Genomic DNA, 26,839 nt, shown 5'->3' with positions numbered 1-26,839 from the left:
AGATTTCTAGTCTCCAGAAAAGACATTATACTCGAACATAATACGTGTTCCAAAATTCTACAACATATCGACGTTAGAGATATAGGTCTATAGTTCTGCACATCTGTTCGACGTCCCTTCTTGAAAACGGGGATGACCTGTGCCCTTTTCCAATCCTTTGGAACGCTTCGCTCTTCTAGAGACCTACGGTACACCGCTGCAAGAAGGGGGGCAAGTTCCTTCGCGTACTCTGTGTAAAATCGAACTGGTATCCCATCAGGACCAGCGGCCTTTCCTCTTTTGAGCGATTTTAATTGTTTCTCTATCCCTCTGTCGTCTACTTCGATATCTACCATTTTGTCAACTGTGCGACAATCTAGAGAAGGAAGCACAGTGCAGTCTTCCTCTGTGAAACAGCTTTGGAAGAAGACATTTAGTATTTCGGCCTTTAGTCTGTCATCCTCTGTTTCAGCACCATTTTGGTCACAGAGTGTCTGGACATTTTGTTTTGATCCACCTACCGCTTTGACATAGGACCAAAATTTCTTAGGATTTTCTGCCAAGTCAGTACATAGAACTTTACTTTCGAATTCATTGAACGCCTCTCGCATAGCCCTCCTCACACTGCATTTCACTTCGCGTAATTTTTGTTTGTCTGCAAGGCTTTGGCTATGTTTATGTTTGCTGTGAAGTCCCCTTTGCTTCCGCAGCAGTTCTCTAACTCGGTTGTTGTACCACAGTGGCTCTTTCCCATCTCTTACGATCTTGCTTGGCACATACTCATCTAACGCATATTGTACCATGGTTTTGAACTTTGTCCACTGATCCTCGACACTATCTGCACTTGAGACAAAACTTTTGGAATGCAGGCTTGCAGTACAGTGAAATACGAACAGTGTACAGTAGTGACAGAAAGGAGAATAAAAGCTACTGAAGCATGGCACCATATAACAAATGTTGAGGATTAGATGGGCAATTGATGAACTAATGAGGAGACAGACTGTTTTTTGTGCTGGCAGATACAGTTCACAACCATACATACAGAGGGTGCCCCAAGGCATGACCAGTCTCTTGTGTGTTACGATCAGGTACCACAGAGAGGCACTTCATTAATGGCAACTACATTCTGTGGTACGGGGAATCTCTTCCTGTCACCTTTATGTTGGACACCAGGTTAATTGGTGAAAGCAACGTAACTGGCAATGATGAGAAACATAAATGGCACTGTTTAATCAGCGACAAGTGCAAACGCCAGGTGATGAGAAGAAAAGCCACACCTGATTATGGATAAAAAGAGTGATAAAATAACTAGTGATGGGAAATAAAACACAACAAATTTGGCAACAAGGAAAACAAGATTGCTAGCACAACATAACTGGCAAGTGCTTGTCAAACCTATGGCAATTGTAAGGATCGGTGGATGTCAAAGGGAAGGAGCAGTTGAGAAGGAGGCTATATAGGTTTGCAGCCTACTCCCTACATACTTTTGTATGGAACTATGAAACACCCTATTTCTTTTTCAGTGTGATAACAGAGAATTTCAAATAATGTTAAGAATTCCATTTTTACAGAAATGGTTCAATCTTATGTCCTCAAGCCCATGATGCTGCTGCTGAACAGCTATCCACCACCCAGAAATTTATTGTGGCCCATCTGTCCAAACTAGCAGGAAAGAAGGAACATGACCATGAAAAATTTATGATGTCACTGCCACCATTTCCAGCTTTTGACTAGAAGATACAATTCTGACCCAAGTATGTCTCCAACAAGGAGTACATTTCATTATGCATCAATTATTAGGTAATGTTGAGCACAAAGTTTTTCTTCTTGCAAATGCTGTCACAGAAATTTTCATATTAAACCAAAAGCAATGCCCTGAAGTAAATCTGATGATGCTCCCCACTCCCATATACACTCAAATGCTAGCATGTTACTTTGAGGCTCAAGTGCAAATGGCAGCAGCTAGGCATAAAATTTTTCAGTGCTTTGAGAAACCCAATCAAGGATACAGGGATTAAACAGAGATTGCAAATTTCTGCGTGAGAATGAAACGTGCAAAAAGTCATATGTTGTTTCTCTCATTTGTGACATGCCCATCATGTACTCTGCTTACAATAAGTAGAAGTCCGACTACTCCATCAACGTTTTCTTTTAATCTGGCCACATTAACCGACATTAGTATCAGCTGACTCACTTCAGTATGGAGACACTAATGTGCTTACAAAAGAGACCAAATTTATAGTACTAAGCCCACACAAATCACAAAAATTTGTGGAAACAATTTATTCAATAAATTAAACTTCGCCATCCATGGAGGACTGAATCAGATTAACACTGAATAGTTGCAGAAACTATTGAATCAACGTCATTTTTTTATTAATAAACTGTACCATTAAAACTACAAAGTGCACATCATGAAGAGGAATGCTGTGCCAAAATTCTGTAAAGCACACAATATTGCATTTGCATTAAAGGAAAAAGTGAAACAGGAACTTTGTCACATAGAGCAGAATGACATTACAAAATCAATTACCAGCAGCTAATAGGTGACACCAATTATTGTTTTACAAAAACTGAATGCCATATTGATGATTTGTTCCGATTTCAAGGCAATAATGTGCAAGCCATAATACATGCATCTCAAATTCCAAAATAGAAAGGACCGATGTATACTTTAGCTGGCAGTGTATATTTGGAACAAAGATCTCGAGCAATTATGTGCTGTTCTTGGCCAAATTAAAGGAGCCACTTCACAAACTGTTATGGAACGGAACAACCTGTACCTGGAACAATGAACGCCACTGTGCATTTGACAAACTAAGATAAAGTTTACTAGGTACCAGATTTCTTGCCACATTTGATCCCAATAAAATCTGAATTATTGCAACAGATTCTTCCAAATATGAGATCATCACAGACTTGTCATATAAACAATATTGTTTCGAGAGGGTGATCATATTCACATCCAAACACTGACAGCTGCTCAGAGGAATTATAATCAAACTGAAAAGGAAGCTCTTGCTGTTATCTTAGCTGCAAAAAAGTTTCACGAGGACATTTACTGCCAAAGATTCATTCTGCGTATGGACCACAAGCTAGTGATAGGTACATTTGGACCAAATAATACTGTCCCTTCCAGAACAGCTCAATGCCTGCAGCACTGGGCAATGCTTTTGTCAAACTATAATTATGAAATTGTTTTCTGGTCCACAGGTCAATATTCAAACCCTACTTGCTGTAACGACTGTCAATAAGGCAAGATAAAATAAAACTGATTCTTCTGCTGGTATATGACTGCTTCAGATGTCAGAAGTAAGGACACAGCTAAAAATTTTCCACTGAATTCCGACTTGATTGCAAAGCTTGTGCCAAAGGCCTTCAGATAAAAAGTTAACCTATCAATCAGAAATTAAATCATTTTGGAACACGAGACATGTTCTCACTATCTATAAATGTATCATTCTGGTACATTCAGAAGAAGAAAAGACACAAATGATTCATGAAATGCTGAAACCAAACGTGCTTAAAATGATACATTAATGTCATTGAGACATTGTACATGTCAAATGCATTGCTTCTGAAAGCACTGATGGAGATGTAAATAACACTTATGCAAGAAATACTGATCACTCCCCCACGACAATATTTTCTGTGGCCACAGGCATAAGGACACTCGTCAGGTTTACATATTGACTACGCTGGACCATTTTTAGGAAGCTATCTGCCGACTGTCATCAATGCATTTCTGAAATTTCTGTATGTTATAAAAACTTCTATGAACACTGTCAAGAGCTGTCAAAATCAAAATTTTGGTACAATGGCATTAAATTTTCGTAACAGAAGTTCAAATTTTTGGGTTCAGAAATGTCATGTCAGATTTCCAAAACTGTACTATTTCACACTGAAGCAAATGGACTCACTGAAAGATTTGTGAGGACATTCACATTTCATATGATAAAATTTACTTAGTAGTACAATGATAATGCACTCCACGTGATACAAAATCTACAGCAGAAAAATTGCATGTGAGATCACATCATACTGTAACATCAATACTGAAATTACTTGTGCATCCACAAATCAAGCACTGACAACAGTCGAGACAAAAATTTTTTGAAGTCAGTGATCAGGTAATTATTACCATATACATAAATGGAGAGCAGTAATGGGTACCAGCGAAAGCAATGCAACAGCTTGAGAACTTATTGTACAGTGTCCAAACTAATAATGTTATAACACTGAAACCCAGTAACCAAATGAAGCAACACTACATGAATGCACATATAGGCAAAACTCTTGGTCCCCCCCCCCCCCCCCCCCCCATACTCACACGACTCAACTGCCTCTTGGGACACCTGCAGTTGCAGCCAGCAGCCACCTCTGTCTTTGTCACTAGCAGCAGAGCTCAGTTGTAGCAACAATGATGATGTCCTAGACCTAGCTGGATATAGTACCCCACCACACAGAGGAGGGGATGGATGGCAGCAGAATGGATTAGCTTGATCGACTGCCCCCTCACCGAGATTTTGGGTACAGTTTTCCATGGGTGCCAAAGGTAAAATCCAGAGGAAGCACCATACTCTTATGTCGAGAAGCACTGAGATATGCGAAGCTAATGAAGTAGACAGATGCTGTGTCCACCAGTACATATGGTACACAAAAAATGCAGAGGGCACTGCAAGGCAAGGCCGTGTCCAGTATGGCACCATGTAGTTATGTTTGAACACTATAAAGGGTGCAAATAACAGACTATATTATATATCTGCCTGTTATTCAAATAGTCCTATTCATTTGCCTCAATTATGGTCCGCCATCATAAACAGCAGTCAAAACACAGACTACATCTTACTTCCACATGCCATCAGACAAATAGTTCACAAATTAACATTCACCCACCAATCACAGATTTAAGCAGATGCACAGTTCCACTCAGTCAGTTTCTCCATTGTCTCTTGGTGGCACAGTTGCTGTGTGTGTTTATTAACAGCCTGGACTTATCTCCTGTCACTGTCAGCACAGAGTGTTTATGTGTACACAGACAAGGAAAAAAAATTCCTGGATTTCTCCCGGATTTCCTGGTTAAAAATACACTTCTCCCAAGTGAAAACATACTTTTTCCCTGTTAACTGACGGTATTTGTTCTCTGGGAACCGTATAACTTATCAGTCCTTTGAATGGTTATGGTTTTATACATGGGCGTAGAACTTCCTGGTGCTTTAGAAAACGAATCACAGGGAAAAAAACACTTTTGAAAAGATATTTAAAGTGCAGCAACATGTGCACTGCATATTTTCGTATTACGAAAGTATAAATTGGAATTCCACCAAACACCGCATGTTGCTTTCCGAAGCATTGAAATCGAGTTTGTGCTGTACTTTTGTAAGACAGTCATAGCTTACATCACGTGATCTCGCCAGCCGATGACAGTGGGTATTCAGAGCTTAGGAGATGTGACGTAGTCAGCTAATAGCAACATCACTGTTAAGTAGCGCGAACACACAAACAGAAAAAGTTAATGGTTTAAATTAATATACATAGTGTTGCTACATGAAAAGCAAAGCTTTCACATATAATATTGGTCTATAAGATTAATATGCCGGAAGAGAAACTAAGCTTTCACATATAATTTTGGTCTTCTATGCGCGTATTACAATTTAAGATATATATGACACAACTGTGCGGTCTGTGATTTAAGAAATTCATCGTAAATTCTCGCGCATAGTTCAACTTGTGTAAAAGGAAATTTATTTTGATAGTAAAGCTTTTCCAGCCGCCATTAGGAATTTTTCCCGTGACATGTTAGAAATAGGTTCATTTCTGCATCTGCCAGAGAGTGCCAGATAACAGGCATCACTGAGCTTGCGCAGCTACGATGTCGTAGGGAGCCCATATGTTCGTACGTGTAAACATTAAAAGGTATTACATTATGTCATAAAAGAAACAAGTCATCAGAGGACACTCCAAGAGCATCGAAATTACATGACTCATACTAAAATGTGCACATTTAAAATGTACATTTGTACGTCCAGATTTCCAGTGAAGTAGGCCACGACCTGATATTAAGCTTTACAATGTTTTATGGTATGTACATTTTCTTGGGGTACCAATACTGTGTTATCTCATGTTTGGTTGTTTATTATGGCATAATGCCATACAGGCTAGAAGTTGAAAATGTGCACTTCAAATGCAGCGAACAGTGTGTGTGTGTGTGTGTGTGTGTGTGTGTGTGTGTGTGTGTGTGTGTGTGGAATTAAACACTTTGTTTCAAATATATTGTGTGCCTCAGCGGAAAAGATTAAAAAAAAGAAAATTTCTTTAGCAAACCGACAAAAATAACTTTACTGTTTTGCAAGGCAATTAATGCTTGACTGTCAGAAAGGTGGAAATAAAATAAAATCTGAAAGTAATAACACATTTTAGCCTTCCGTAATTATGTGAATGTATTTTAATTCACTTGATAGCTCCCAGCCACAGAAATCTGTTTTGTTTTCATATGACGTAAGAGCTGTAAACAAAGAGGAAACAGCAAAAATCACTAAATGTTAAATACAGGTCAGGTTGAGACTACCCACTTCTCCACTGTAAGTCAAGACTGCCTCTGCCCCCCCCTCCCCCCCCCCACCGCACCATCGAACGTTTGAGATAGGAAGTCAAAAATTTTAAAAAAATCAAATTTTCAAAAATGTGTTCATTTTGTAGCATACACCTTTCTGAAGAGTCTGGTGCATAAAACATGTGTTCTAGGAAATGTATGACATGTTATTTGGTCTTGAGTGTGCCAAAGTGCAGTGCCCCACCTCTTAACACAGCATTCTCCTATCGTACGCCACTGTATTTGAAACGTGTATATTTTGTAATGGATGCCATCAAACTATATTCAGGACAGTGGAAATTAAGATGTCGTGTGGTGCCTCTCCTGCTTACAGTCTGCCGGTTTGACATCCTGCCCCCCCCCCCCCCTTTAAAAAAAAAAAACCTCCTCAGAAAATTTGCATTTTTTATTCACCATCAGCTAACAACTCGCTGCTTTGTGTGACATAAAACTAAATATAGGACACACAAAACCAGTAAAGACATGAGACAAGCAAGACAACACACATTTCTTCAATCCTTAGCTCCTATAATTTTTTTCTCTCTAATCTTGCTACAGCTTTACATAGCATTCTTTCCTTTCTGCGAAAGAATCTATTACCTCATCAAAGTTCGTCAAATGTTTTGATACATGAAAAATCGAAATGTCTTCATTGTCTAATACTGAAAAAGCTGTTAATACAAATAAGACTGAACTCTGCTGTGGTTTCTCGATCCGATTACGTCTATTTTGTCACTGTGTGCAAGATAAAACAAAACAAGCCTTTCTAATACTGCAACAATTGTAACACACATCAAATAAACAAGACTGTTTTGACACAAATGGTCATTTTTATAACGTCAGAATATAATTCACTAAGTACCAATTTCAAATGACTATTAAGCCTGCTACAAGTAAAAAAGCTTTATGTTAGGAAATAGTTTCACACTTCATTCATACATTCCAGTTTCTCAAGCACAAGATCTAATAGTAGTACCACAAAATTTTTAAACAACCTTGGAAATGTCATATTGTTCCGTAATTTGTGTGATGTCCCCGTTTCTTCCCCTTCCTCGTTCTAACAAACAGTCTTGTTATCACTAATTCTATAACTATTCCTGCCAGCGACAAAGCTTATTCGCCAGTTAAATTCACTAACTCTGACAATCATCGGTTTAGTTATCTCGTGATTATTCTCCGGTTAGGCATTGTGACATGTTCGTACAACATGTTTTCTGCACTACTTCCGAAATAGAACTTAAAGCAGCTGCTAGACAAGGACTGTACAACTGGCCCTTACTAGTATAGCGATCTGGCCAAAAATTTTCTGTCAAACTTTTATTTTCTTGGGTACACCAAGATGGTAATAAGTAATCTTTCTTGCCTGTTATTTGTTTATTTCCACTCTGGTAGTCTGAATCTATGGATTTCACTAGTAATTATAACAACGCTCATCATTCGCAAATCCAAGCAACCACACAATCAGACAGCGGTTGGCATTCATCTGTTCACCCATACTCTGCTCAGCTCGTGTAGCCCCTTTTATCTGTAGGAAAGTTTGTTTCTACATGCGACAAGGATTCTCCTGACAGAGACATCATATACACTATGCGCGCATTCACAAATCAAATTCATTCAGAAATAAACTTAGAATGTGTTCAAAAATGTTCAAAAACCAACAGGAATGCATTTCAAAGTCATATGAATAATCAATATGACTAACGTTCATTCGATGCTAGGCCTTCGTGAAACAAATTTGCCTCCCCCCCCCCCCCCCCCTCCCGGGCCTGCTGCACATGCATGAATCTGGCAGCTTGGGCACTCCAGTAAAATTTTTCCCAGTAGCTCCTAGCTGCTTGCTGCAACTGCTTACACAACCAACAGCCACATTTCTGTAGCCAGAAGCGGGAGAAAGTACTACTCAACTGCGCATGTGCATGATGCAGCTTCTAACTGCTAAAACAAATCTAATGTAAACAGTTGTGACGTCACACTCATCGGAGGTAATTTGTTGTTATGAAGTATTGCATAGTCTCCCTAAAGCCTTTGACACATTTTTCTGTTGGCAGATGCTTGTAGAAGCACTTTGTTTTGTTGCTGTATATGACACATTTCCTTTGCAATTTAAGTTCTATTTTCGTTTTTTCTCTCGTTCATGTTTTATTGCTACGGTATTATTCTGCAGTAGCAGGATACAGTAATATCCTTTATTAGAGTATCGGTTCTTACCACTGAAAATTACAAAAATGTAACTGAAAACAGGAACAATGACAAATTCCCAGAATTATAAAAAAATCCTGGGTTTTTCCCAGCTTTCTCCCAGATGAAAAACTTCCTGGGTTTTTCCCAGATCTCCCGGTTGTCCTGGGTCATACACATCCTGCAGCAGAGCCAGACTGGGCATACTTTTAGTTTAGTTAGATACTGTTCAGTGGAATCAGAAACTACACCAGTGCTCAAAGTAAGATCTGTGACTTCTTGCCATATCTCATCTTCATACTCAATTTATATACTATATAAAATTGTAATAAATTATCGTTAATTATATCTTAGCCTGTGTTGCTTTAACTTTCTCTTCACATCTTGTTTTCCCGGTGACAGACCTGATTAGTTGTTACGTGCTTCTCAAGTCACTTCAATAACAGGAACTACAGTCTGTTATAGTGTTTCTTTCTGCCACCTTTATGTTGGATTCCATGCTTATATATATGGTGAATGCACCAGGACACGCCCCCCCCCCCCCTGCCCCCTCCCCTCACCCCACCCTGCCACCAATAAAATGCGACTGATCTGAAAAGGCCACTTGTCACCACTCAGTGGACGTCCATTTGCAATATTAGCATTCAAATTCCAGCCTTCATCACTGATGAGCAGCACTCAGCATGGGAGCATGAACCAGGCTGTTGCTGAGGAGACTCAAACGCTGCAGTCAGTAAGTCATTGAACGGTCATTGAGGAGACACAGTAGTGTGTGTGCGTGTGCGTGGGCGTGCGCGTGTGCGTGTGCGTGCGCGTGTGCGTGCGCATCAGTGCCCAAACAAATATTAAAAGAAATGGATGTTGATAAAAAGAACTCCCAATGTTATATTGGGAGGAGTAAACCTAGAAAATGACACGCATTCACTCCTATCTCATTCACATTGACCCACACAGTCACTCTACCTCAAATGCCATGAAACAAAGGAGGAATAGTGAAAGTTCTATAACTGGGATTAAAAAACAAGTAAAATGACATACGAGCTAAACCAATGGCACAGGGAAATGTGACTGGCTGACGACTTAAAACATGGGTGACTCAGTCAGCCCATATTAAGAATATCTCCTTGAACTTTTTGGAAACGAGTTGGACACATTATAAAACCTTAAAATTCTTAACCATATTCATCTAAGTGTCACTTAGTACTGAGTGAAAATCTGCTGCTGCTCTCTGGTCTTACAATGAAACACAGTCTAGTAAAATGTGGAGCACAGTGATCTGTACACCATAAGTGCCACACACTGGAGCGTCCTCTCATCAGAGCAAGAAGCCATGCATCAAAGGGCTGCAGCCAATGCGAAGACAAGTAAAGAGGATCTTATCCCATTTTCGTGGCCAAAAGGAGGTACATCACGGCTGCACCAAAGACTTTAATAAAAGCAACTTATCATCTCTCACTTCTAAACTCTCATATTCTCAACAACAAATGACTGTACGTCAACAGTGAGATGTGTGCACATACTGAACTGAGTGCAGATTGCGATGCCTCCTTGCATGCTACATCTGTCCTTTTGTTGCCTTCAACACCCGTGTGCCTTGGTACCCAGAAGAGAGAGACCACCTTCCCTACCCATTGTAGTTTGAGAACAGTGTCCTGAATATTCTAGACTACTTAATCTGCTGTGTACAAGTGTTGTAGAGACTGAGGGGCACTCACGAGCACTAAATTCATTGCATGTTCAGATTATCTAAGCACATCTCATGTGTTTCAGCGCCTACTTCTTAAGTACTTCTTAAGTAATAGAACCCAGTACACTGTCCTCGATGGTGAGTGTTCATCAGAGGTGAGGGTATCATCTGGAGTGCCCCAGGGAAGTGTGGTATGTCCGCTGTTGTTTTCTATCTACATAAATGATCTTTTGGATAGGGTGGATAGCAATGTGTGGCTGTTTGCTGATGATGCTGTGGTGTATGGGAAGGTGTCGTCGTCGAGTGACTGTAGGAGGATACAAGATGACTTGGACAGGATTTGTGATTGGTGTAAAGAATGACAGCTAACTCTAAATATAGATAAATATAAATTAATGCAGATGAATAGAAAAAAGAATCCTGTAATGTTTGAATACTCCATTAGTAGTGTAGCGCTTGACACAGTCACATTGATGAAATATTTGGGCATAACATTGCAGAGCGATATGAATTGGGACAAGCATGTAATGGCAGTTGTGGGGAAGGCGGATAGTCGTCTTCAGTTCATTGGTTGAATTTTGGGAAGATGTGGTTCATCTATAAAGGAGACTGCTTATTAAACACTAATACGACCTATTCTTGAGTACTGCTTGAGCGTTTGGGATCCCTATCAGGTCGGATTGAGGGAGGACATAGAAGCAATTCAGAGGCGGGCTGCTAGATTTGTTACTGGTAGGTTTGATCATCAAGCGAGTGTTACAGAAATGCTTCAGGAACTCGGGTGGGAGTCTCTAGAGGAAAGGAGGCGTTCTTTTCATGAATCGCTACTGAGGAAATTTAGAGAACCAGCATCTGAGGCTGACTGCAATACAATTTTACTGCCGCCAACTTACATTTCGCGGAAAGACCACAAAGATAAAATAAGAGAGATTAGGGCTCATACAGAGGCATATAGGCAGTCATTTTTCCCTCGCTCTGTTTGGGAGTGGAACAGGGAGAAAAGATGCTAGTAGTTGTACGAGGTACCCTCCGCCACGCACCGTACGGTGGATTGCGGAGTATGTACGCAGATGTAGATGTACAAGATTGCATATAATTCTGCGGCAAAGACAGTAAAGTCTCAAAGCAGTTAGATATTGAGGACACGGAAAACAACAGAGCAATCAATGGAATCTCCCATTTTGACCCACCTGTAAAGATAGCTTAGAATTATGGTGCTGAGATAAAATGTCATAAAATAATGTATTAAAAATATATGCAGGAGTGAAACCCCTTTATTTCACTAAATCTAAAATTACTCTGGGCCTCTGCAGTAACCAGGGCGGCAAGCAGCTAAAACCTAGGATCTGGGGGTGTACTTACTCCATACCAAGTGACTCCAGCACACACTGCACGCACAGCCCAAATGGGCTTGTTGCTCATGGACTATTGGAGATGCAGATGAGCTACAGTATGGTACGCAGGCAAATTCTGTGCTGTGAGGAACTTACGCGCCTAACATACCATAAGGAGATGCCGCCGGATGGAGATTGGCAGTTCCCCTGCCTCAGAAAGGACTGCAATAGCTTGGAGTCCTTTGTGCGCCACGCATGAACTCACTAAAGAGCTGTGAGCCCCCTTGGGGGCAGTGGGGGGGGGGGGGGGGGGGCTTTGTGGCTGGCCCTACAAGCACGCGTGGCCAGCCTAATACTCTCATGGTAGATAGCATCAATGATCTTCAGATAAAAAGGCCTTGCAGATCCATACACTGTGACCTACACTCTAGCTGTGAACACATGAAAGCCCTATAAAACTGGAGGAGACATGCCTTGTTTGCTCCCTAAGACCTGTGGTTAAGCACCTTATGGTATTCAGTGTCATCTGGGTTCTGGATTTCTAGTCTCTCAGGTGTGGTAACCACGACAATTTGGAGTTGAAAATGAGGCCCAGAAACCTCACTGAGTCTTTATAAAGTAGACAAGTGTCCCTCAGCTAATTAAAAAATATGGCAAGAATGGTTAAAATGACACACACACACACACACACACACACACACACACACACACACACACACACACACACACACACTTATCTGCATAAAACTGCAAACCCCTCTTTGCAGCCCACTTCTCTAGTCTCTGCACTTGGAAACTGACAAGTCGCTGTTGCAACACTGGAGGAGGAATAGAAAACTGCAAGAAAGCCTTTTACAAGGCTCCTTACAAAAAATGTTATACTATTTATGGATATGGCAAAGAATGTAACACTTAAAACACTGAGGAACATTATTCTTCTACTCAAAACGATCCAACAGTGACTCACTCGGAACCTAAAAAAACTACTCAAGACAGCAAAGACTCTATGAAGATGTGGAGGTGGTCACGAAAGCCCCATTGGTGCAGTTCCTCTAGAACACTGTCTTCAAGTAATGTCATACTCCTCATTAATGACAAAAACTGTATTGAGGCAGTGATGTTTACATAGGAAAGCCTACTGAACAGCCATCTCTAGCAGAGTCAGGTTGTCGACAGCAGACGAAATTTTCTGTAAGCCACAATGAGAGTGGCTAAGGATTTCTATGGTCTCCAACAACCAGACCTGAGAATTGTTAACCATTCACTCCAGGATCTTTTTGATACTGCTCCATAAGGCAACACTCTGGTAACTACTGGGACATGTGTGGTCCTTTCCTAGTTTTAGGAGAGGTATCAAAACTGCCTTTCTCCATGAGCTGGAGATGTGACCTGTGCCACTTCAAATTAAAACATTGTAAGAGGGTTTCTTTTGACACTGTGAGCAAATGTCAAAGCATGCTGTCCTGGATTTGTGACTGGGTGCTGTATCACGAGTCTCTGCCAGTGCTGATTCCAGCTCTCACATGGAGAAAGGGCAGTTATAAGATTCAGAATTGTTGAATCTGAAGTCCAACTTGCCCCTATCTACAGTTGCATGGTAGTAGCAAAAAATCCGACCTCGGCTTGCAGTGACATTCGTCATTGCAAAATTTGCAAAATGCTCTACCCTCGTCTAAGCGAGGTCTCCAGGTGTTTGGAGACACCCATCTTTCAGTACTGCTGCTGCTGTTAAACAACTGTGTTTACCAAAGTCTTTCTGATTGCTTACATTACTTTTTTAACACAAATGGAATTGTGAACAGCCTAGGAACGCTTGCCATGACCTTTTCTTGCTCTTCTTAATTACATTTTGAGCCTTGACTCTCGGGACTAAAAAGGCTGTGAGGTTGTCCACTGTTGGGCATTATTTAAACTATTGATGAGCCACATACTTGTCCCACGTTGCTGAGCAGCACTCATTGGTCCACCAAAGTACAGGTTGCCTCCTAAGATGCACTGAGGACTTTGGAATGGATAAGTCAGCAGCACAATGCATCACTCATGTGCTGTGGTCCACCCAATCCTGGAAGCTGTCAAGTGTTCAAACACAGCCAGCTGGCTGAGCAATTAGTGATAGGAACAACCAAAAGGAAACAATAGATTCATTCAGCTGTTGGAAAACAGTTGACTCATTTGTTGTAGTTTTACATATCAGTTGAATTATTCATTCATTCTTTTGACTAAAACCAGTCTGTGGGAACAGACAGACTTATGTCAGTCTGTTGTCTTATTCAAACCTGGTGAGTGAAAGCATTCATATAACGGCCGCAACCAATGGAGACATCTTTCAATCCAGTGTCTCACACTGAGTGAAACCACTTAAACCCTGTCAGTGATTGAGTGGGTGGGTGAAAACATTCATATAACAGACATGGTCATGGAGATTAGTTTCATTCAGCTGTTTTTGATTTAATGTGCACCAATGAAGCTCAAAATCAGTTTACCTATAACTGTAGAGAAATGTGATAAAACAAAGAATAAATGACTGCTTACATGAAATCCTCTCAGAAGTAGAAGTATGTTTGGGACTAAAATTGGCAGAACGTGGAGGAAAAGTAGGTATCGTCATTTTTACTGTTTTCCGTCTTATCCTTTAGTTGCTTTAAATTCGTGGAGGTATGTGCCGTCTATGCAACTAAATGAAGGCAGTTTGTTTGTTGTCATACGCGTTTCGCTTCATTTATTTGGGAAGCATCATCAGTGGCGATTTCCAGCACTGCTAACACATATATGTGTTTCTGGAGATGTATTTGTTGGTCTTCATGCTCCAGTTAGCCGAATCAGGTGTTGTTTAGCCACTTGTCACATCACATTTCACTTTCACTGCCATTTGGCGATCAACATATGGAGCATGAAGACCAACAAATACATCTCCAGAAACACATATATGTGTTAGCAGTGCTGGAAATCGCCACTGATGATGCTTCCCAAATAAATGAAGCGAAACGCGTATGGCAACAAACAAACTGCCTTCATTTAGTTGCATAGACGGCACATACCTCCACGAAAAGTAGGTAACTCAATTATTTTCCTCAAAGGAAGAAACTATGTGAAACAATACAATGTCATGACGTCTGTACAATGTGGTTACAAAATGTAGCGTACTGCAGACCTGCAAGGCTAAATTATAGCCATACCACAAAACCTTAAAACTCTCACCACATTCATGTTAATATTATCTAATATACATGGCAGGTCTGTCAGCAAATCTGCTGCTGCCCTCTGGTCAGAAAATAAAACATAGTCTAATTAAATGTGCTGCACAATAATCTGTATGCCACAAGCACCACACATTAGAGGGCCTTATCACCGGAGCAAGAAGTCATGCATCATAAGGTTGTGGCCTATGTCAAAATGAGTAAAGAGAGTACCTCACCCCATCTGAGTGGCTGGAAGGAGGTACACCACTGCTAAATTCTGACTCTACGAGACTGAGCTTATCATCTGCCACTTCCAGTTAGACATCTTCACATCATAGCATGATGCTGTACCTCAACGGTGAGACTATAGCATGCAGGGGATGGCGCACTGAACTAACTGAAGATCAAGGCATGCCTCCTTGGTTGCTATAACTGCCCTTTTGTTCCTAGCAATAACAATTGTGCCCTGGCAGCCAGCAGAAGGATACTTCCTTTCCTAGCCATTGTTGCCAGAGGAGGGCATCCTGGATATCTTTAAGAACTTTAAGGCATTGCAGATACTGAAGGGCACACAGAGAGTCTGAACAGAGAACTAATCTGTATGGCACATCTCATCTACTCCCGCACCCTCAAGATTGCTGGTAGTGAATTCAGGAGGCAACTGAATCTTAAGGACACGATCTAGGGAACCAACAGAGCAACCAACAGGGTGCCCCTATTTATACATGTCTGTCAAGATAGCTACATACTTGTGGTGCTCATTTAAAATGTTGGAAAATACTACATTAAAAACAGAAGCAGGAATGCAGTCTCTCCTGTATTGCACTAAATCTAAAATCACCAACTCCACAGCAATCAGGATGGCAGTCAGTTACAACCCTGGATTTGAGCCTGTACATGCCCCACACAACTACGGGCGTATCATAAAGAGGTGTTCCGCAGCTGGACAAGCAATGGCATGATATGCTGGGGAAGTGGGAATAGCGAGGAGCTGACATGCCTGACACACCGTGACAAGCTGCCACCAGATGGTATGTGGTGGTTCACCAGCCTCATCACAATGTGTATAGTGCTGGTCCTTTAAATGCTCATGGACAGCCTGATCCCCTCATGGTGTACAGCATCAATGATTTTCATGTATGAAGGCCTCACCGACTTGTACACTGGGCACCCATAGTCCAGCTGCAATTGAACAAAATACCTATACAATTGAAGCAGACATGCCCTGTCCGCTCCCGAAGACCTGTGGCTAAGACACTTCAAAATGTTCAATGCTTTCTGAGCCTTGCCTTCAGATCCTTCAGTTGTGGTAACCAAGACAGCATGGAGTAAAAAAAAATGAGACCCAAAAACAGGAAATAGGGAGAACAGTGTTCCACATTCGCAATTCAGCTAAATTAAAAATACGAGAATGATTAAAATTTGCACACAAACACTTCTCTGCAGAAAACATAAAACCAATATTTGCAGCCCACTCCTCCAGTCTCTTCAATGTAAGCTGCAACTGACGAGTGCTGTTGCAATACTGGAGGAAGAGCAGAAAACTAGAAAATCATCCACAAATAAGAAGCGTTGAACAGGACTCCTTATTGCAATGACAAAGAGGAACACCGTTCTCCTGCTCTAAACTATTTGACAGAGCATCACCAACTCAGTACTGGAAAAAAAATACTTTGATTAAAAAGGACCACATGAAGATGGGGAGATGGTCACAGAAGTCCCACAGGTGGAGCTGCCCTAGAGTAAAGTGTCTCCAAGCAGTATCATACACCTTACTGATATAAAAAATATATACCTACAGAATGCTGTTTACATAGGAAAGCTGCCTCTGGCAAGGTAAAATTGTCAACAGTGGGTCAAAATCTCCTGAATCCACAATGAGATTGACATAGGAGACACCTTGTCTCAAACATCCAGACGAGATGACAGTTAACCATTCACTCCATGGTTTTTTACAATACACCTTGTTAAAGCTTCACTCTGGCAACTACTGAGACACATTCGGTCCTTTCTCATTTTCAGAAGAGGGATCAAAATTGCATCCCTCTATGAATTGGGAAAGCTGCCTGTCTGCCACATTGGGTGAAAACTTCATAAGAAGATTTTGTTGGACACTGGTGTCAAGTTAAGCAGCATGCTGTATTGTATTTGGTCAAGTCCAGGCGCAGTATCATGAGACACAGACAGTGTCGAATCCTGATCCCACATGGAGACAGGACAGTTATAGGACTCAGAATTGTTAGACCTCAAGTCTAACTCTCTCCTTTCCATGGTGGCACAGTAATGACAAAACGCTGGATCCTGGCTAGCAGCGGCAGCAGTCAGTGCAAAATGCCATCGCGGAGCTCTTTAACTGTTAGAGCTGTATGCCTGACCTGAATGACTGAAAGGCACTATTAAGCCCACAAGAGAACAGGTGGCCTCCTAGGATGAGAGGACTTTGGGATGGACAGGTCATTGGCATGGTGGATTCTGGTGTGATGTGGTCCACCCACTCCTGGAACGGCAAACACAGCCCACAGCCCACTTGTCCAGTTGGCTCTGCTGATCATCCATCGTGGCTGACTTCACACTGAACAGAGTCTGTAAGGGCTGGAGAGCAGAGAGAGAGAGAGAGAGAGAGAGAGAGAGAGAGAGAGAGAGAGAGAGAGAGAGGTCGATGGCTGAAAATGATACAGTAGCTGCACAAAAATGAGTGGGAGTGCCTGTGTTGGGAATGCACAGCCCGTGAGAAGTCAGGAAGCTTTCCAAACCCCAATCCTAAGGGCAGGCAAAGATTGAAACCCCCACAATATTTGATCGGCACTGAAGTCTCCTAGTTGGAGAAATGGTCGGGGGAGTTGTTCTGTTAATACGTGGCAGAGTCAACCGCACTCTGTGGAGGTAAATAGAGTGAGCAAACAGTGATCCTGTGACATACATGAACTTGAACTGCAACCGCTTGCAGGTCAGTAGCTAGGGAAGCAGAGGACTGGTGCGCGTTATTAACAAAATGACCCCTCCTTTTTGCCCTTTCTCCAGTCAGGTCATCCTTGAGATACGGCGTATAGCCTCTCAGGAAGGGGGCATCAGACACTTTAAAATGCATTTCCTGTAAACACAAGCACAAGCACATGCACATTCCTGTGCTAGCAGTTTCAGTTTCTTTGCGTGTGACCTGAACCCAGTAACATTTCATTGCAGTATGGAAGCCATTTTAACAGTGAGGATTTAGTCTGTCTTTACCTTCTTGTTCTGCCGTGGTGGTGAGACGGCAACAACAGAGGGGTGGTGGTGGTGGTGGTGGTGGTGAAGAGGTCGCACAGTACGACGCGCACAGTACGACGACTTCTGAGTGGAACCCTATGGTCATTTGGCCTTTGTCCCCAACTTGGATTTTGGGATAGTGGCAAGGCTGATTTAACAGTCTTCTAATGTCTGCCATGAGGGTTTGCTATGTACACTGAATATTATGTTTGGCAACTTTTAATGCTTCAGTGATATAAGGACTGGGCTGTGGGACCTGCAATGCATGGTGGCAGCTGCATTTACAGGTGCAGGTAGATGTGCCCTCCTGAACTGTCAGTCTGAGTGCTAACACTAACCTTTCATACAGGCTGTTTCAATGCTGAGGCAAAAGACTTGACAAAACTTTGTGGCTGAGTGGCTTTAAATTCCTTCTTCACATCAGAGTATTGGAGACATTGGGTGACTAATTTCCTGAATCTTCTTTTCTTCAGTGAAGACAGGACGGTCCCTGCTCTTAGCTGGATGGGCCTGGGAGCAATTAACACACCTTGGTGGGCTGGTGCATTGAAAACCTTAATCGTGTGCCGTGCTGCCAAATCTTCCATATGTAACCTGACCACCACAAACAACAGTGGCGTGACTGAAGCGTTGGCACTCCTCCTACAATATACTCTAGCAACTTCAGCATACTGAATCTCAGAATAAATGAAGCTGATTTTTGGAGTACACCATCAACCCTCTTCATAACATTTGGGACTTCAGTCACCCTTTTACTTCCCAACAGTTCTTTTGTATCCGTATCAATAATGTCCCAGCATGTGACAATGCCTTTAACAGTACTTAACACAGTGTGCAGTTTGCTGTTGATGGGATATTCTCCAAGTAGCTTGGCATTCAACAGCTTCAGTACTTGTGAAGCCTTCATAGCCTCAGGCAGGAGAGCAGCATTCTGCAGCCTCTTGATAGACTTGAGCTGCCCTGCAAGTCTCTTGAGGGGACTATAGCAAATAGGACAATGCTCAGAATGGAGCCCTAAGGCACCCCATTTTCCTGGTTAAATGAGTCCAACAAGGCAGAACCCACAAGTACCTTGAAAACTTTGCCTTTTAAAAATTCCCGAAGGGAACAGTGCAGGCGGTCTCAGAAGTCCCGCATGTACAGAGTAGAGAGGATACCAGTCTTCCAGCAGGTTGTCGTAGGCTTTCTCCAAATCAAAAAACACAACCATAGTCTAGTATTTCCCCAGAAAGCCATTCATGATGTGGGTCGACGAAGTGACGAGATGCTCAGCTGCAGAACAGTGTGCTTGAAATCCACATTGTGCAGTGGCTAGTATATTGCAAGACTTGAGCCACTATACAAGCAAGGCATGACTCATATGTTCCATCACCTTGCAAACACAGCTGGTGAAAGAAATGGGGTGGTAGCAGGAGGAAGGTGTTTGTCCTTACCGGGCTTAGCTATGGGTGTGAAAGTAGGTATAGCCATCTGCCCTGATGTGATTGTATGTATGAAGGAGAAAGGGCTTACCTGCAAGAGAAACACTGTGCAACATCAGAATGTTAACACCATCTGGTTCTAGGGTCGAAGATGGGGATGAAGTGAGAGCATGATCTAGCTCACTTATAGTAAAACCACATTCAAAATTCTGAGAGAAGAAGGGTATAACCCAAGCCTCCTCCATTCGTTTCCGATGGAGGAAGGCAGGGTGATAGTGGGTGCAGCTCAAAATCTCTGCAAAATTAGTGACCTAAGATTTTAGAGATAGCAATGGGGTCCACAATGGCATCATCATGCGCTACAGTCAGGCCAGAAACTGGACATTGGCCGAGTCAGAGGTTGATCCACACAATGGAAGAGGGAGTGGAGCTGGTAAAAGAACCGGTAAATGAAATCCAACTAGCTGTTTTTTCTGGGAATTACGTGTTACACAGTCGCCTGTTACGTGTCAGAGCCATGGGCCAACCTTCAGAAGCACACAGGGAGGAAGAAGAAACAAACAGGAACCTCAAACACCAAAGTGGAGGAAGGATAGGAGATGGATAATGAAGAAAGAAAAAATTGAAAAAAGAGGGGGGGAGGGTGGGGGGTAGTGTTCTGATGTCAGGCTACTAAAACTTCAGAACACATTCCCAAAAATACCCCAGATTTGTTTCCTAATGGATGGGAAAAAGAATAGCAGGAGGACAGACACGCAGGGCGGGAGGGAAAATGTGCTGCAAAGGCTGGCACCCAGTGGTAGCCAAGCAGAAACTTACCACAGAGTGGTGAGCCCCTGGGAGCCCTCATTCCTATTGCACCACAGCTTCAGTCATATAGCAGTTGAAGACCTGTGGCCATGTCAGCAGCAAAATGTTGCCATATGCTGACAAGAATCCTTAGCAAAGGGAATAGGGCAGAAGCTAGCATTTGTGCTTTTGTAAGATGCCACAAGTAAGCTGGCAGTCCAGCTATCACTGCCGGGATGCCAGCATCTTTGACACTGTTGACGTATGCAAGCAGGCTGTAGCCATGGCAACCTGGATTTTAACCCATTCCAGGCTTAGCAGCTGGCTATTTCCTCATTCTACATGAGGAGCACTGATGGGCTGGTAAAACTGTGGTGGACTTAGCTGCCATAAATGCTCCTTATTTCAGCCATGCAGGATCTTCCACTGCCTGCCACAGCTACAAGAGGGACATTCCACACCCCATCAACGATCCAAAATGAGTCGCCTAGTTGCTATTACTAGATGCTGCCTTCACTAACTGCACAACTACTGGATGCACCTATGCCCGATGCCACCGTAAGTCGAACTGGTGGCCTTTCAGTCAGGAAAAGTGGTGCATGGTTCACACCTGAGCCTGTCTAGCTGCAAAGATGCCACCTCGTTGCAGGCACACACTATCATTGCAAGCTTTCCCCTGCAGACTGCTGCTGCTGCCACCAATGCTGAGGCCCTCACTTCCACTATACATGCTCAAATGTTTTGCACACTGAGTCATGCAGTTACACTGCATGACCAATTTCTGTTGATCCAGTCATAGCGGATTGCTGCCTGCCTGTCCAGGGAGCAGATACAGCATTACATTGCCAGAATGCTGACCACATAACCTCACCTCAGCTGTCACCCACTCAACAGGATGAGACCATGCGGTTGCCATTACATGAAGCCACTTGCTGAGCTGAGAATCTTTCCACAACCAAGAGCAGCCGGCACCTGGGGAGTGCAGACAGTCACCTTGCAACGCTACAACTGATGTATTTATCACTCAGAATAAATGTATTAATGTAACTGCTGTGTTATGAATTGCCATAGATAAACACCTGGCTCCATGAATCCGCTGCTCAGTTAAGCGACACTTGATGCCATCTCCATCAGCGACACTTGATGCCATGTCCGTCAGTAATGTGGTACCCGATTACACTATCCATTCTGATACCCTGCTACAACTATCATCAGAAATGCTACCCAGCTCAACTGCTGACAGAAGTGGCTTCTGACAATAACAGTCAGAAATGGTAGACTGGATTTGGGACACCAACAGCTGCAACGTGCAGCAGCACAACAGTGGGGCGAGCGGAAAAACTGCTTCCTGGTTATTTTCTGCAATGACGAGTCAGTCTCCTACCAGATTTCCAATTCTAGTATGCATGTGTAGGTCATGAGACACTCACATGATGATTTGAGGGTGTGTTCAGTGAATTTTGAAAGGATCATATGTTATTTTGCACTTTGTATGGGCAATGTAACATTCTGAAGAAGGAGTCTGGCCCAATTATCATTTGGAAGTTTGTTTTGTGTAAAGTATTAAAGACGAGCAGCCAAACTCAAGAAGAAATTGAATGTAACGAGGAGTATTAATATAGAATTAGATTTACGTGCCCCTCTCATCATCATATTTTATTCAGATGTTGTGTTTTTGTGTATTAGATAAAAGTTACATAAAGAAACGATGGGGCAATAGATAAACCAGTTAAACTGTGTGTAGTATCAATGAGGCTCAATTTGCATGATAAAGTACTGAAAGGTACAGGAAAACATAACACTGCAGAAAGGATTCCACCTGTAATTAACATTGAAGTGAGGGCATTATGTGCATTGTGTCAGCATAGTTTTAGGGATGGATACCCTGGAAAACATACGACAAACCTCTTTTGCAAAGATCAAGTATTGGGGATGTAAAAAATGGTGAGTGAAGAAACCACCATACGAATGAGAAGGAAGTGTTTTGCAGTATTATATTCTTAGTTTGGTCTCCATATTTGTTGCAGTCTGTCTGAGTGAAAAACTAGGGAAGTTCAGTGAGCTAATAGTAACTTACAAAGGCTGCATTACCTCAGAGCACATGCTCCAGCACATGCAGGAATATCACAGTAAAATATGCTACCAAGTAACCTGACCTTGTCTATGCACCCTACATCTATTTAAGGTACAGCACCACAAACCTACCTGAACTCCCAGTACACCAAATTCTGACTGAATGGGTCATCATTAATAAATATTAGAAATAGTAAACACCACAGACAGATTAGACCTTCGGCCTGTTCCAATTGGAAAACTGCTGCCTACAGGACAATGCGAGGGGGACAAACTACGATCATGGAAGTTTGTCACCAATCCCTCAAGGACAATGCGAGGGGGACAAACTACGATCATGGAAGTTTGTCACCGATCCCTCAATCCCTCCAACTCTTATCCTAATGATGCTGCAGTCTTCCCGACACCTTGCTACAACTGGTGTCTGGAGTGCTGTGCCACTATACATTCCTTATGCATCTAATCAAGTTACATCCTCACACAACTACTTCTCCATCTGCAGCACACCTTACTATGCCAATCTGTTTATGAGCCATCTAGAGGAAAACTTTCTAACATCCCAGAACCCCAAGCCCCTTGTGCAGATTCACTGACTCCATCTTCATGATCTGCACACAGGGCCAAGACACCTGGTACGCATTTCCACACAGCCTAAACACATCTCTCACTCACTCCACCTGATCCTCCTCCTCAGTCTAACATGCCACCTTTCTGGACCTCAACCTCCACCTCTCTGATGGCTCTGTCCACACTTCTGTCTGCACCGAACCCACTAACCATCAAAAGCACCTGCTTTTTGACAGCTGTCATCCCCTCCACACCAAAAAATCACCTTCATATTGTGTGATCATCTAAATCTGTGGGTGCATTGGTGGAGTAGAGGACTGTGTAGGGCTGGAGTGGGAACAGGGAAGGGGCTGGGTTGGTGAAGGTCAATGACTGACTAAGGTTAAGGCCAGGAGGGTTACTGGAATCTACATCTACATCCATACTCTGCAAGCCACCTGACGGTGTGTGGCGGAGGGTACCCTGAGTACCTCTATCGGTTCTCCCTTCTATTCCAGTCTCGTATTGGACGTGGAAAGAAGGATTGTCGGTATGCTTCTGTGTGGGCTCTAATCTCTCTGATTTTATCCTCATGGTCTCTTCGCGAGATATACGTAGGAGGGAGCAATATACTGCTTGACTCTTCGGTGAAGGTATGTTCTCGAAACTTTAACAAAAGCCCGTACCGAGCTACTGAGTGTCTCTCCTGCAGAGTCTTCCACTGGAGTTTATCTATTATCTCTGTAACGCTTTCGCGATTACTAAATGATCCTGTAACAAAGCGCACCGCTCTCCGTTGCATCTTCTCTATCTCTTCTATCAACCCTAACTGGTGCAGATCCCACACTGCTGAGCAGTATTCAAGCAGTGGGTGAACAAGTGTACTGTAACCTACTTCCTTTGTTGTCGGATTGCATTTCCTTAGGATTCTTCCAATGAATCTCAGTCTGGCATCTGCTTTACCGACGATCAACTTTATATGATCATTCCATTTTAAATCACTCCTAATGCGTACTCCCAGATAATTTATAGAATTAACTGCTTCCAGTTGCTGACCTGCTATTTTGTAGCTAAATGATAAGGGACCTATCTTTCTATGTATTCACATCACATTACACTTGTCTACATTGAGATTCAATTGCCATTCCGTGCACCATGCGTCAATTCGCTGCAGATCCTCCTGCATTTCAGTACAATTTTCCATTGTTGCAACCTCTCGATACACCACAGCATCATCTGCAAAAAGCCTCAGTGAACTTCCGATGTCATCCACCAGGTCATTTATGTATATTGTGAATAGCAACGGTCCTATGACACTCCCAATGTAGGGTACATTGAACAGAGCGTTCTCACCTGCACAATTCAGTGATTAGGAATGGAAAGAGTACAAGTCTAATTTCGAGGGTCACGTAAGTTAGAAATTGAGGTGCCATTTTTCCGTCAGTGCTATACTGGCTTGCTTCCTTCCTTACCTCTACAGTTCTGTGACTATGACGAGTTCAAGAACAGCAGGACTGCAGTCACTTCCCACTCGTTGCTTTGTTCCCTCTCACTGAAGCATGCAATACTGTGAGGCTAGTTGTGACTCAGTACAGAAGTTGAGTGTGTGATTTTGCTGTTGTCAAATAGCACGGGTAAAACGTAAATCACTGATGACTCTCAGGATCAGACTGCCTATAACGAATCTGCATTTTGAGAGACTGTGGAAGGCGTACGATGAAAATTATGTGATGCATTGTATGTAACTGCAAATGTGCTCCATAAGAATAAGAGTGATATTTGGATAAAGTTTGATTTTTGCAGTCCATGCCTCCAATGAAAAATTTGCAGTGATCATCCAACGCAAACAAAAAATTTGTATTCTAGTTCATTCATCCTCCACCTTGAGAAAACATGTGCTCCAGCGCACAAAAACAGGTCACAGAGAAATGTCAACATTATGGCCCTACAACCGAAAAAAGCACTGTGTGTGTATTTTTTTGTCACAGCAACTTGCATTTTAGGGTTACTAGAGCATTGTGAAGCTTATGATTCATTTGTGTAACAACTGAGAAGACCGGTGTAAATTTATGTCAATAATTAACCAACACTTAGCAAATATACTTCATCCTTGTAACCTGTTTTCTTGTACTGTCTGTCATAGACTTGGTAACTAGTCAAAAGGATTTATAAACAGAATAATTTTCACTGCTAACCCATAAATCACTACTGCTAACTCATCAATCACTGTATCAGTATATAGTAATCATCATAGCCAACAGTTGTTCAAGCATCAATGCCACAAGTCCTCTTTCATACTTGTGAACTCATGTTTTTTCTCTTCTTCCTACCCCAGCAAAGTCCACTTGCACCTGACAACAGGCTCCAGTGAGGAGTTTTCACTTAAATGGGCAGCAGCAGAGACTGGCGAGTCTAGGCTCTGACCATACAGAGATTGCAAACTGAAATAGTGCACTTTAATTGTGAACAATGAAAATACTAATGTCATGGGCAACTGTTCTGGGTAATACAAGTAGTCCACAGTCAGGATTAACCATACACATGTCAAGCTTACCAGTCTGGCAGTTCACTCAAACATTAATAATGAACACACAACTACTCTTAATGGAAGTAAATACAATTAGAGGTCTGTTTCCCATTTTTTGAAGCACCTCAAGACAAGAACAGTGAAGAGATGGTGTGTACACCATATTGTGGGTCAAAAATAATGACGTGTGGCAATTGTACAAAGCAAAGAACAGAACCAGATGGTGTCCAGAAGATGTACAAATGTATAATCAGCAATCCATAATAACCAATGCCTATCCTCAAAACAACAATACAATTAAAGCAAGCCAACAAAATTGTGTTGTTAATTATTGTGAAGGTGCTTTCATTACTAATGTCATGAGCTCTCTCATAACATTAACTGATCACAGAAGTTACTCCACGAGTGATAATTTCATCCGACATCCAAGTAAATGAAGAATAAATAATGCTATATATAAAAAATGCATGTATCTTACTTTGACTTTCCTGTTACAGTGTTGGCTATTGTTCTCAAAATGTTTGGTGGTTTTATCAGCTCTTTCAAAATATTAGATTCAGTAGCTAATGGAAACCCATTATCCAACATTTCATCAAGCAACTGAAAAACAGAATAAATATGTTATTAAAAGCATAGAGAAAATCTATGACCAACCCAGTTCTTTCCTTCTCACTCACCTCATATACCACTACATAATGTTCCTTTATAATTGATTCTGTGCATTCACCGAAATAATCTTCAAAGGTGTCCACAACACGATGAAGGAACTCAATAACAAATAAAGGCGGCACTGGAAAGCAAGAAAGTAAAGTATTATGTACTTGATTTATGCCAGAATGCAAATCACTATCTGCTATGACAGTCAAGATGTGTGTATGAAAACAAGACAAAAGCTGAAACGTGTACAACGTAAAACAACCTAGACTTTCATTATTCTGCGTTAAGTGGAGCATATATGGGGCCAAACACAAGACCTGTCCCTGTTATGAAAATTCATGCAACACACATGAATGAATAAATGTTTTAAAGTTAGTCATAGCTACAGTGTTTTGCTCAGGAAATAGGTTTGAAACTGACAAATACCATCAAATATGAAGTGTACTCCATCACATGGGTTCTTGGTCCCAAAATGAGTATCAAGAGAAAAGTTCATTGCCAAACTGTGTGTGTTTAAGGCAACATTAGGAATTATTGAAAAGAATAAAAAGATGTCAATTGTTCTAGTGAAAACACAAATGTTCATAACACAGAAACAGCAGTGATATGTGATTACACACACAAATGAAAC

General features: G+C 42.0%; 1 protein-coding gene across 2 annotated transcripts in view; it reads right to left on the bottom strand.

Moving 5' to 3' along the window:
- The window catches only part of LOC126297883 (AP-3 complex subunit mu-1), a 162,536-nt gene that overhangs the window by 83,493 nt on the left and 52,204 nt on the right, over positions 1-26,839 (bottom strand). For both annotated transcript variants that reach the window (XM_049989178.1, XM_049989179.1), the window contains exons 3-4: positions 26,229-26,341; positions 26,030-26,151 (exon numbers count right to left, since the gene is read on the bottom strand). In XM_049989178.1, coding sequence (XP_049845135.1) covers positions 26,030-26,151; positions 26,229-26,341 — 235 coding nt within the window. The remainder of the gene's footprint in view (positions 1-26,029; positions 26,152-26,228; positions 26,342-26,839) is intronic.

Source organism: Schistocerca gregaria, chromosome X (assembly GCF_023897955.1).
Source record: "Schistocerca gregaria isolate iqSchGreg1 chromosome X, iqSchGreg1.2, whole genome shotgun sequence".
Lineage (NCBI taxonomy): Eukaryota > Metazoa > Arthropoda > Insecta > Orthoptera > Acrididae > Schistocerca > Schistocerca gregaria.
The sequence above is the reverse complement of the archived record's forward strand: the minus strand, read 5'-3'. Positions and strand labels throughout refer to the sequence as shown.